This window comes from Neurospora tetrasperma (genome assembly GCF_000213175.1).
Source record: "Neurospora tetrasperma FGSC 2508 unplaced genomic scaffold NEUTE1scaffold_1, whole genome shotgun sequence".
Lineage (NCBI taxonomy): Eukaryota > Fungi > Ascomycota > Sordariomycetes > Sordariales > Sordariaceae > Neurospora > Neurospora tetrasperma.
Genome location: NW_009799099.1, coordinates 4,814,449 through 4,827,556, shown reverse-complemented (window position 1 = coordinate 4,827,556; position 13,108 = coordinate 4,814,449). Strand labels below are relative to the sequence as shown.

At 51.9% G+C, this 13,108-nt stretch overlaps 3 protein-coding genes across 3 annotated transcripts in view; 2 read left to right on the top strand and 1 right to left on the bottom strand.

Annotated features, from left to right (window-relative positions):
- Positions 1-320, top strand: part of NEUTE1DRAFT_98520 (uncharacterized protein) — a gene marked incomplete at both ends in the record, with an annotated part of 2,124 nt that extends 1,804 nt beyond the window's left edge. The window contains one exon of the mRNA XM_009850161.1: positions 46-320. Coding sequence (XP_009848463.1) covers positions 46-320 — 275 coding nt within the window. The remainder of the gene's footprint in view (positions 1-45) is intronic.
- Positions 321-3,282: 2,962 nt separating this feature from the next.
- NEUTE1DRAFT_77394 (uncharacterized protein) lies at positions 3,283-7,290 on the top strand (the record flags this gene model as incomplete). The annotated part of the gene is made up of 3 exons (XM_009850160.1): positions 3,283-5,119; positions 5,183-6,065; positions 6,116-7,290. 3 exons carry the CDS (start codon positions 3,283-3,285, stop codon positions 7,218-7,220), a joined length of 3,825 nt encoding a protein of 1,274 aa, XP_009848462.1.
- Positions 7,291-9,589: 2,299 nt separating this feature from the next.
- The window catches only part of NEUTE1DRAFT_77391 (uncharacterized protein), a gene marked incomplete at both ends in the record, with an annotated part of 4,327 nt that continues 808 nt past the window's right edge, over positions 9,590-13,108 (bottom strand). The window contains one exon of the mRNA XM_009850159.1: positions 9,590-13,046. Coding sequence (XP_009848461.1) covers positions 9,714-13,046 — 3,333 coding nt within the window. The remainder of the gene's footprint in view (positions 13,047-13,108) is intronic.

Here is a 13,108-nt window from a genome sequence, read left to right as displayed (position 1 = left end):
CCCCAGAGAACCCCCACGGCTAACACACACTCTTCTCCTCCTTAGGTGCTTCCGCTCCCGCAGGCAGCAACCTCGTCGCCCAGATCCCCGACGGGCAGATCCAAGTGCGCCCTCTTTCCACCCCTCAGGTCGGCGGAGCCAGCAGTGACCCGCAGGCGCCGTCGTCGGCGTCGGTGAATGCGCAGAATGTGCCGGTGGCGGTGCCGTCGCCGTGGGCCTCGGTTGTGACTGGCGGCAGTGCCAGCGTGGATGGGGGTAGGTTGTGGAAGACCATGGGTATGGGATTGGTGGCGACTGTTGTGGGAATGTATCTGTGGTAGATATGAAAACCTACCGTTCGCCTACCGCACGCAGTCAGTCAGTGCAACTGGCAGAGGTGGGAAGGCAAAAAGGGAGGAGTACGTTGAGAAAGTGTATCGGGAAAAGAGGGAAAGTGGCAGGCAGGTGATAAACCAAGAAAAGCACACAAAAACAGCATTGTCTTTTATGGTAGGGAGGGGGGAAAAGAATATGGTGATGTGGAATAGTCGCTGTGAATTTCAAATTGGGGTTCGTACCTGCGTTCCTGACTCATCATGTATGTGCGTTTGTTTATGGCCCATACAGAGGACTGGGAGATTGAAGCCTACAGCAACTCAAACACAACAAATGGACAAGGTTGACTGATACCTACCTCACCGAGGACGCGACCCTCTAAGTCACCGACAGACTTTTGAAATGCAAAATATCGAGTTCATCCCTCATCTCTGGACAATCAAGGGACTGCTGTATCTTCTTTTCTTTTTTTCTTTTCTTTTTTCTTTTTTCTTTTCAAAGTCTTCCCCTTCTTTCGGAGACAGACTTCAACGAATGTTTCAAACTCTGAATGTTTTGTGATGATTAGATTAGGTTGGCAGACCGCAATCTCTGCTAGCTCATCATGCAGAGCCAAGGGAGTCACAATGTGTTGTGGTGGTTTTCTCTTCTGGCAGTGACAACAGCATGTGAAGGTGAAGATGAAACACTGTCGAGATTGCCGATCAGGGAAAGTGCATCACGAATTGCTGGCAATGAATCCATTTGTTGTTCTGTCTGCATCGACCTGTGATTCAGGGTTAGGGTGAAAGCAGGTCGGAGATATCGCGCCGACACATCCGTGATGCAGCCGGGACTAAGGTGATAAATTGCCTGTTATTAGGTAATCACTGGACTGGGGACGGCACTGCAGACGGGCGGGAGCGAACAGAAAAGGTGTGTGTGAGTGGAGGCCGGCGCGGAATACATTGCACCGACAAGACTGAGACCTAACCGTGATAAGGCTAGGGCCTAGACCGAGTGGATGCATCGCTTAAGGCTCCCGTTTTAGGCGAGAAAGGTGGTCGGGTCTGGGGAAGGAAGGAAAGAAGCGACGCTGACTTTGTGTTTGTTGACTTTGTTGTCTCTTGTTAGTGCTGTGTTAGGTGGTCCATGGTGAGTGTTAACATTGTGCCACTAAATAGCCCACTGAGGAAGAGGACGGTCTCGAATGGAAATGGACCACGGATTTCTGGGGAGATAACGTCATCAATCGAGGACGGGAATCAAGAAACAAAAACAAACATCATGACGGGCAACAGCTCCTTTCCCATTACGGCATGAATGCAGTGATTCCAGACCGCGGCCATGGTTGATGATGTGTTTACCGTCAGGGGAGCTCCCAGGTGCGCTTGGGGGGCCAACCCAGGTAGTGCTAGGCTATTTGACACTAGCAGTGCGCTACGCAGCTTGGAGTGGACCCCGCTAATCCACAACGAACAGTCAAGACGGGGCCAATATTGAGTGCATCTGCCAAGGCCACGCACATCGATCGGACGAGCTCTGCATTCATCTCAACTTTTTTTTTTTTTTCTTCCTTTTCTCTCGGTCGGTGTCGAGTGGTTTTCAGTCTTCTTCTTCTCTAGTGCTATTCTATTTTTCTTGACAGGTTATCCACTCGGCCGTCACTGATACACCTTGCTACATACAATAGTGTATTACCAAGCAACCCACGGCTACCGTAGACTCGGTATCTTTCGACTTATACGGAAAAGAAGTACTGTACATTACAATTGAATCATACACTACCTACCAACCATACACTCCACAGACGATGTTGTCAGACACGGCAAGAACGTCGGGTATGTACCGTGCTGACTATTGGTCAGAAAGAACATCCGGGTGCCGCGTAGTGTAGAGAGTACCTGTCCCAAAGCAGCCAATGCTACGACAAGTCGAGGTTACAGCGACACACTGAGTGAACTTAACATGTATGTACACTAATGTCGAACAAAGCTGAGCTTCTCTGGGCTTCCGGTTCGGTTCAGTTTGGAGATCTCGATCAGATTTGCTGCTACAGCCACTCAATGGCCAGCATCTCCATTCCATCTTTTCGACTTGCGACGGACTCACTCCAGTCCCGGGCGGGCTGCTTACCTACCGTTCGCTGGCCTTTGCAAAACCTTTCCCCGTGGCTGTTGAACCCAGAGAAACGCAATCTCACTCACTCACCCCAACCACGCCGGCCGACTTGTCCGAATCGGTCCCGTGTCCATGTCCATCCCTTCCATCTTCTTTTTCCTGATTCCCATCCCGTTTCCTTTCCCCTCTCTGTCGCTCCCAGGCAGTTTAGTGATTTGTTGCTGGATTGGACGAGCCGGTGAGCCACACACCGACTTGGACACTTAATTTCAAACCACAACACACCAACCAGCCTCGCCTCCACTTGCCACCACGACGGGATCAGCAACGGCAGTGCAGCATCTCTTGGGAGTCTAGGCCCGACTATACTACCTACATACCTACATACCTACATGCTACACTACCACACTACCACTACCGCCACCACTACCGCTACCGCTACCACTACCCTCAGCACTACCACTACCCATTCACCTCTTTCTACCAAGACGACGACTAATCATCCGGGTATCACGACGGATTCTCGGTGCCATCTGGATCCTGCCACACCTGCTTGTCTCGTCTCGTCCATCCCCGACCCCCATCTGAGACCCGGATCGATTAGCCAGCTGGTCATTTCCTCCTCCAGTTAGATTAGGGTACCTCGCATCAAACAAAGCCAGCCTGTCCTTGTCTACTCAGTCTTTCTAGAAACTTGATCCAACAACTACAACTTTCCAAAGACATACCACACAAGACACCAAGCAAGCACGCAAGCGCACCCAGACCCTTTTCCCCCAGACTAGATCGACAATAATGCAGGTGTCGCCTTGGGTCCGTCCGATTTCCCCTCGGTAGTCCCTCCTCATCCTCGTACGCGACTTCAAAATGAGGATCGCAATTAGAGAGCAGCTCGCGGCCCTTGTCATCTTTGCCGTCCTTCTCTCCCTCGCCATTGTCTCAATCCCCGTATGGACCTTTGTCAACAACTTTGTCATTGGCGTCAAGACGGATGGCCTGGCCTTGTCTGCCTCTCTCAAGGCCTCTCGCATCTCTTCCGAAATCGATCTGATCCAGACGGCATGCACCACCATCTCCACACGACTCTTGCTTCAGCAGGCCTTTGAGGATTTCTATACCAATGAATACTATGGCAATCAAACTGCGGACGTCTGGGAGCAGGCTCTCGAGGATCTGGCAAGCGCGCTTTCCACCAGCAACGTGTCGGGTCTATTGCAAGCCAGATTGTATTCTCGCAATACCACCGGTGATCCACGTGGCCTTCTCAACATTACCGGCCAAGATGCCCTGGACGACCCTGTCTATCTTCCTTACAAATCCCCAACTGGAGCCGACATCAAACTCGGCGATCCCGACTATGGCTTCCCCCCTATGCTCTACCCAAATATCACATACGAGAACAAGAACCTGCCGAGCCCTTACAAGGCCAACACCGTTCAATTCTCTGCCAACATATTCCCTGGCGTCTCGTTGAGCAATGGCAGCGAAGGCAACGGCATTCTCTTGGGACCGCTTGTGGTCAACGAGTCGTACGCGCTTGTCTCCATTACGGTTCCTGTTCGAGAGAATCAATCTAGCAGATTCATTCTCGGTTACATGACTGTGATTGCCAGCGCAAGACAGCTCGTCCAGGTCCAGAGGTCCAACGAGGGCCTGGGCGAGACTGGCGTTGCTCTGTTCATCGGTCCAGTCAACCCGTGGAACCATTTCGACTCCAAAATGCCTGCCAGCAACCAAACATGGTTTCCGCCCCGTGATGAGTTTGCGAGGACAAACCAGGTCCACTTCCTGTTACCGCCTGCCCCCCAACCCGGCCAAGAAGACCGCCACAGCGACCACAGCTTCGAGTCCGGTGCCTATGATGCCCCCTTCGATCCGGCGACGTACCAGGCGGTGCTCGATCTTTTTGTGGAGAAAAACAATCAGACCAACAACGCCACGAGCAAGATCTCGACCAAGAATGAGCAGGGCAAGAAGGTGGCGATTGGCGCTGCCCGGCCACAGACCTCACTGGTTACCTGGGCGGTGATTGTAGAACAGGACAAGCGAGAGGCGACGCAACCGATCCGTACGCTGAGGAACATACTCTTAGGCTGCGTGTTTGGTACCGCAGGGCTTGTCCTACTGCTCACCATTCCGTGTGCTCACCTGAGCGTCATGCCGATTCGCCGGCTAAAGGAGGCCACCGAGAAATCGATTGCACCACCGGGTTACGAAGAATTGTCCGATTCCGACTATGATGAGGAGAACCCTAGTTCGGGCGGCACCACGTCGGGAAGGTCCGAGAAGAGCTGGCTCAAAAGTTTGAAGAGGAGGATGCGCAAGTCGAAGAGGGCGAGATTGAGAGCTGCAGCTGCACAGGATGCGCATCGCCATGCTTTCAAGATTCCCGCAAAGGTGGAGGATAGGAAGCATTACATTACCGACGAGCTGACTGAGCTTACACAAACCTTCAACGAGATGTCGGATGAGTTGCTGAAGCAGTATACTTTGTTAGACGAGAAGGTGGCCGAGCGAACGAGAGAACTCGAAATCAGCAAGAAGGCCGCCGAAGCTGCTAACGAAAGCAAGACGCTGTTTATCGCCAACATTTCCCACGAGTTGAAGACACCCTTGAATGGAATCATGGGCATGTGTGCAGTCTTGATGGAGGAAGATGATGTTCTTCGCATCAAGCAGTCGCTCAAGACGATTTACAAGTCCGGTAAGGATCCCCCCCCCCCCCCCTATGTATCCCGTCGGCTTTTCATCAAACTAACCGTGATAGGCGACCTTCTGTTGCATTTACTCGAGGATCTCCTCAGTTTCTCCAAAAATCAAATCGGTCAACAAGTCAGCCTGGAAGAGAGAGAGTTCAGACTTGGTGAGATAAGATCCCAAATGCTGGCCATCTTTGACAAGCAGATCCGCGAGAACAAGATCACCTTCACTGTTAGCTTCGTCGGCACCGACATCCTCGAGAGCAGTCCGGAGCGACGCAGCGGCATTGACAAGCGGCTTCCCGCCCTTGGGCCTCCCGGTGTAGGCCGTCTTAAGGACATGTGTCTCTGGGGCGACCAGCACCGTATCCTCCAAGTCATCATCAACTTGGTTAGCAACAGCCTCAAATTCACCCCGGCAGGTGGGAGAGTCGAGTTGAGGATACGCTGCGTCGGCGAGATGGAACAACCCCATAACCAAAGCAGGACTTCGTCGTTATCCAAGAACTCGCACCGTCCAGGTCGGTCTCGCCATAGACTAGGCTCGGGATCAAGGGACTCGCAATCTTCCAAGGGCGCGCCGCACTCGCCGAATCTGAACCAGAGTAGTGGTACTGCGCTTTCCATCAACCCCATGGACCCCAAGTCGCCTCATGTGCACATCAGGGAACGATCACCAACCCCTCCGCCACCGAATGCCAAGACGTTTATGTTCGAGTTCGAGGTGGAAGATACCGGTCCGGGTATTGCGGAGCATATGCAGCAAAAGATCTTCGAGCCTTTTGTTCAGGGCGATCTGGGTCTGAGCAAGAAGTTTGGTGGTACCGGTTTGGGTCTCAGTATCTGCTCCCAGTTAGCCACCATCATGGGAGGCACGATTGGGCTTAAGAGTACTGTTGGTGTCGGAACGACGTTTACGATGCGGATACCGTTGAAATATGTCAGGGACCGGTAAGCCGTCCATTGCCTCTGATTGTTAAACGTAAGCTAACACAACTTAGCGCCTCATCCACAGCATCCAGCTCCCTAGCCTCCCGCCCACCCTCCGCCGGCTCTCTCGACGGCGAAACCATCCGCAACCCCCTCCCCAAGCAATCCACCATCGACATCCACCGCAGTCACTCCCACGGCCACAGCCACAGTCACAACCACGGGCACGACCAACACTCAACCGCCCCACCCGCCGCCGCGTCCGTCCTCGACACTCAACCCCGTCTTGTCGGTCTCTCGCAACCCTTCTTCGCCACTACCCCCAAACACCCCCCTCCCACAACCCCCACCACCTCCGGCGACGTCGACGACAAAATGGCTGCCATCGACCGCGCCATGGCCGCCAAACAACTGCAGCAATCCTCCTCCGGCCCCGGCAAGCTCCGCGTCCTGGTCGCCGATGACAACAGCACCAACGTGGAAGTCGTTTCGCGCTTGCTCAAGCTCGAAGAAGTCTACGACGTGACCATCGCAAAAGACGGACAAGAAGCCTACGATTTAGTGAAAGCCAACATGGAGCACAACCTACAGTTTGACGTGATCTTCATGGACATTCAGATGCCGAACCTGGACGGATTGCAGTCAACGAGGCTCATTAGACAGATGGGGTATAGTGCACCTATTGTGGCGTTGACGGCCTTTTCGGAGGAAAGTAATGTCAAGGAGTGCATGGAGAGCGGCATGGACGAATTTCTGAGTAAACCGATTCGCAGACCAGCGCTGAAGCAGGTGCTGAAAAAGTTTGCGACGATTTATGAGGAGCAGGGCGAGACAGAGACTGTGCCATCGGTTACGACGGGGAGTATGAAGGGGGAGAAGAAGGATGAAAAGGTGGAGAAGAAGGACAAGAAAGAGGGGAGGGAATGGAAGGGTATGAAGGATGGAAAGGGCGATGGCAGCATGGTCAATGGAACGATCACCCCGAAAACGGCTAGCAGTACTACTGTTGCTGCGACGATGACGAATGGTTCGACTATGACTGGGCCAACCACGATGATGAATGGGGCGCCGATAAGGCCGAAGCCGGTGGACGTTTACTCTGATGAACCGTCGCCGAAGACTACGCCGAAAAGTAATGGGACGGTTAATGGGGATTATCTCAAGGGCGGGAGGTAACGGACTTGCCTTTAACGGTTCACATCCAGGCTTCTACTAGGAAGCCGTTGTTTTCGATGACCTACCTGGGTCATTTTATTCTTTACAACAAGCAATGTGTTTAACTGTGGGATTTTACGTTTGGAATGGGCGCGTTATGAAATTGGGAAAGCGAGTGAGCAAGCGAAAGTATCGGCATGGCGAGGCGTTTGGGTCTTTTGAGTTTCCTCGAACGATACACGATATACATGGTTCGGCGAGTTTTGGCGTTATGTTTCTTTGATGTTTCACCCAAGCTTTTTGAAGCTGTTTCATTTACGCAGGTTATAATACCCTACTTTCTTTTTTCTTCTTGCTTCTTCGTCTAGCCTTTTTTTTCATTTACTTGCCGTGTTTTCACTTCCAACTGGGGGATAACAAAAGTTTGGGCTTTCCTTCTATTATTCCTCTTTTTCATTAGGCGGGATCGATCTCATCTACGGGAAGGAAGGAATAGTTTTGACTTTTCCACGAAGTCGGTTTTTTTTCCTAGCCGGGCATCGGTCGGCAAGTCAGTTGAAGCTTCATTAGAGGAGGGAGTGAACAACACAGAATGTACACACACATGACATGTACGGGACGTGGTATGCACACACAGACACACATCACTACAAACACCAAGTATTTACCGGTGGGAATGTAATGATAGAAATGTAATTTTGATAGAAAGCTGGGAACGACGAAAGGAATAATACAAAGCAACAATCAATGAAATAAACGAATGCTCCAACGAAATCGGTCATCATATGCGCCGTGATTCATTCACTGTCGTGATTCTAAGTAAGAAGGATGCGAAAGGATAGTCCGTTACACGGCCGCCAAAGTTGCAGGTTGGTGTGGCGTCCTCTTATGTCTGTCCCGTTACGTGTCGGTCGGACGTCATTATGAAAAGGAGCGGAATTCGTGAGCAGGAAGAAGACATCGATCGATCGATTGCCTAGAATCGAAGCTGGAAAAACTAAGGAATTGAGCATCATGTGCAGGAGAAAATGAATGATGATGAATGAGTGGCGTTGAGTCAGAAAGGACAAGAACATTATGGCATACAAAGGGGGGGGGGGGGGGGGAAAGGTGCTTGGAAAAAGAAAAATAAATGAAGATAGAAGAAACGAAGAAGACAGAAGAAAAAAGGAAGATAGAAAAAAAGACGAAGATAGAAAAAAAAAAAAAGAAGGAAAGTAGGTATAAGAAACCAGTAAAAAAAGAAAAAAAAGGAAAAGAGAATAGAAAGAAAAAAATGGGGGAGACAATAACAAAGTCGAGAAGATAGAATCACAATCCGGGCGATCACTCAGTAAATCAGCAGTGAAAAGTTAACCGTACCTACCTACTAACTGAATATCAGACATGTGCGTGTGTGCAAGTAGATTCTTGCAAGACTTCTTTCTTTTCCATCTCCGAGGAAGTACACAGAGTCAGTTAGAACTGACCTAACCTACTAAGGAACGGACGGACATCTTTCACCATTCCCATTCTCCAACCAAGCTAGGACACTACTTACAATTATAAGCAATTACCTACCTACCTACCTGCTTACCTACCTAGCTACCTACCTACCTACCTACCTACCTACCTACCTACTTACTTACTTACTTACTTACCTACCTACCTACCTACCGCCTAGATCAGACTAGATCAGATTAGATCAGACTAGATCAGACTGGATCAGACTAGGCTAGACTAGACTAGATACTTCACCACATGGTTGTAAAGAGAGAAACCCCATAGGCAAACAAATCTACACAATTACAGTCTCTACTGTACTGTTACCTGGTTTTCTTAGTTAGAATAGGTAGATATAGTCTCATCGCGCCAGGCGTGGTTTGTACATAGGTAGGCACCTAGGTAGGTGAATCGCGATCGACAGCTGCGGTGCTCGGCTGGATAATACTATCTAGGTATTTTACTGACTATAATCACCTAACATGGCGACAATCTGGCGTACTCTAGAGACATGTAGGTAATGTCGAGAAGAGTTCAGCGTCACTGAAAGTCTACCGTAGAATAGTACCTAACTGACGAGGTGGTCCAAGTTTATAGAGCACGAGAGCAGCAAGGATAGGGGACGACATCAGTTTTTATAACATAGTCTAAGGTGGAGGAGGTGAAGAAGTAAGTAAGTAAGTAAGTAGTAATGACGAAGGGAGACACGGACAAGATAAATACAATGTGAGAAGATGTAGTGATCATGAAAGAATCACTTTTTGACCAATGTGTAGCTTCTTTTTTAGGTACAGACCGTCCATCCATGGAGACAAACGGTATAAACTACGTATGTCAGAAGTTGGAACCACTAGCTGAGGTACTTACCTATTTATCTACACAGCCGGTCTTTTCATTGGAAGTATGTAACAAAGAAAGCAAGAGCAGCAACAAACGCGCTACGCCATGCCATCCATTGCTATGCCATGCCATGCCCATGAACAAACAACATCCACACCCCTACGCACACCACCGAGGACTACTAGACTACTACTACTGCAAGAGAATAGACTCCTTATCCAAAACTCCAAACAGCCCCTCAATCTCCCTCGCCACCTCGCTCAGCTCCTCCGCCACTTGCCCCGTCACCAGCGCATAAGCATAAAGCAGGGCATAGTCGCGTTCCTCCACCGTGACATGCGCCAACGGATTGTTGTTGTTGTCAATGTTAATAATGTTGCCGCCGCTGCCGTTCTCCAAGCTATCAATGCTTCCCCTCAGGCTATTATTCCAGCTTCCATCCGCTCCCTGTCCGAAACTGGACGCGGCAGCGACATAGCTATTGGCTCGTCCAGTCGCCGTTACGGAGTCTCGGTCTCGGTCTCGGTCTCCGTCGACGCTGATGCTGTGTAGAGTACGGCAAGGCATATGTTCCTTTCTGAACCGAAAGATCTTCGCCAGGAGCTTGTCCCGCTGGCCAAGCACGGAGGGGATGGCGTCCGTGAGAGGGTATTCTAGCATGAGAGAGGAAGCCAAAACCTGGAAGACGTGGCAGATGCGGTCGCAGAGGGCTTTCCTCTCTTCGGCCGTGTACAGCAACAAAGCTCGCTCGCCCTCGGTCAGATGGCCCCTGCGTTGCGTAACGAGGGACATCGCGTAGAAGGCGTCGAGCAGGCGGTTGGCGCACTGCATCAGTCTGCCGGCCTGGGCGGCGGGGAAGGGGCCGCGCAGCTCGAACTCGGAGGCGGCACTGGCGCGGAGGGCGTCGAGGCGGGCGGCGTATTTCTTGAGGGCGGTCATCTCGCCGGATTTGAGGTAGGAGCGGCTGCAGTCGCTTCTGAGCAGGATGGCGAGGGGACCGCGCTTCCAAATCAGACCCATTTGGAGGTAGAGCATGCTCAGACCTTGTTGGAATTTCTTGCGGGCGGAGATGGGCCAGATCAGGCGGCAGACGATCAGGCCCCAGAGGATGCCGGCGGTAACGGCGATGAACCGGTGCCAGACGATTTCGCCGATGATGGGGTGCATACCCCCTTCGTCGTCATCGTCGTCATCGACCTTTTGGGAGAGAGAGTACGCGTAGAGGGTTGAGACGTTGTAGGCGAGCAAGGTGATGCGTCCTAGGGGAGCCTGGCCGCGTGCTATCATCATCCAGAAACTCCAAAAGGCCATCAGCCAGCCGAGGGCAATCAGCCCCAAAGCATTGCCTTGGGTGACGTTCCAGTTCACATAGGCTGCTCCTGCGCCAATCATAGTCCCGAGGAACCTAGCCCAACCAGTAGTGTTGGCTGCGCCCACGGTCATGGAACAGACGATCATGAACGAGAGGAAGCCCCATTCGCCTCGCCAGTGCTGGTAGACGTCTCTCGTTTGGGGAATGAAGGCATTCATGGCCCATAGAATGGCACCGATACCGACCTTGAGACCGAAGCGAACATCGTCTCTGGCAAGCCTCCTCATAAACCGAAGCAGTTTTTGAGACAGCGTCGCCACGACCCTACTCGACTGGCTTTTGGCTGCCTCCCAGTTATACGTATCCCTTCGCTGGACCATGGAATCGGGAATACCCTTGGGGATGGCTGTCTTCTTGATCGGCCTGATCAAGCCCTCTTGCTCCTCCGGCACCTGGTTGTATGGCAGGGAAGGAAAGAACCGACTATGGTGATGTTTGCTCCTCCACCAGACAAGCCAGTGCCAGCTACGCCTTTGGAACTGGCTCTCATGCTTCAGGTCATCCAGCACGTCCAGATACTTTTGCATCTCCTCGGCAAAGGATTGCAAGCTGAAACTGAAGTGGCCGCACGCCGCCGCAACTTCTTCAAAGTCAGCTTGTATCTGTTCCGATCTCGTCCGATCCATCTCGAGGTGCTTGTACAACTCATGGAGGGCCTTAGCTCTCGCATCGTTGAAGAGACCCAGAGCGTCAGTCAGACTCTGGCGAAACTGGTCATTAATCATGATTTCGTACTTTGGGGCAGATCCAAAAGGCGGATCACGAAGCACTTCAGAGAGTGTATAGGCCAGTGACTTCATGGAAGGCCCCAAGAGCGCAATAAAAAGCTCGAAAATTTCTCCAGAGTTGCGGAATGAGGGTACAGTCGACACATCAGAGCGGCGTGCATCGCTTTCAGGTGGGACTCTATCGTCATCATCATCACCTTCGTCAGAAGCCTCCCGAATGGCTTGCAAGACAAGTGACCGGTCTTTGCCACTTTTGAGAATAGTGGATGCCGCCCGCTGCATCCTGGGTGACAAAGGCGGCTGATCGGCCTGTTCGAACGACTCCTTCAGTAGGGCAAACTGTGTGTTAGCTGCACTTCTGAGTCCACCAATTGACTGAGCGAGGGTCTCCATGGACTTGACCACCGCTCTATCAAGCTGGTATATCTTTTCCTGGCCTAAAAAGTACCGCTCGAACTTTGCCTCACGCAGATTCTTGGTCAGTTGCGGGTAAGCCGACTGGTACGCAGCTGATGCGGCATTGAACTCTTTGGAAAGAAGCTCATCTTCGGCTCCACTGAGGAAACCATGAGTGATCATAGCAAGCATATCTCCCAGGGCAGTGGAGGTCTTGGTCATGGACTGTCGGAGTAAGTGCACGGCGGAAACGCGCCACACAAGCAGATTGACCACGGTAGTGGTGGTGATGCCCATGGCGAGCATCTTGAGGATTTGTATAATCTTTTGGTTGGAAAAGACGCTGGTAAGCACAGCCGTCTCCTTGGTGACAACACCAATGATGGCAAGCGAGGCCAAGGTAGAGCCCACATTGACCAGCGGGTTGTTCATGGTCTGCTTAAGCCAGCCGATGAAGCCAAACCCGCCACCAATGAAGACGACCAGAACCAGGGTGTGGGCCAGAGCAGGATTGCCCCAGACATTGCCAAAGAGAACCGAGGTGCACATGGACAGGATGGACACCACCTGCGCGTAAGCCACGGCAACGATAGCAATGAGAATAGCCTCTATCATGGAGCCAGCGGACCTCGCCGGGTGAAAATAGACCGTGATGGTCGCGACTACATGCTTGCCGTCCGGTTTGCCGAGGAAGTCGGAAATCGGAGCCAAGAAGGTGGCTAGACTGGCAATCGTGTAGGCCAGAGTACACTTGAGCACTCCTCGGCCGGTGGGGGAGTTCAGCCACTGAAAGCCTCGGACCACACCGGCTCGCAGGTTATGCGCCACGGCATGGGAGCGTTCTGAGAGGGACTGCTGGTCCGAGAAGACGGGTAGTATGGCCGTGTTCGCGGAGGTGCCATTTCCGTTGAGAGCAGCCTGGACGCTTCTCCTCCGCAGTGGCAGCCGAAGAGTAAAGGTGCGCCGAAATCGCTCGCCTGTCGAAGGTTCAATGAAGGTACCAACGCGCAGTTTCTGTATTTCCGAAACCTGTCAGCGCCGCAGACGGGATATAACATATGTATGCAGAAAGAAGGGGAGAAAAAAGAGAA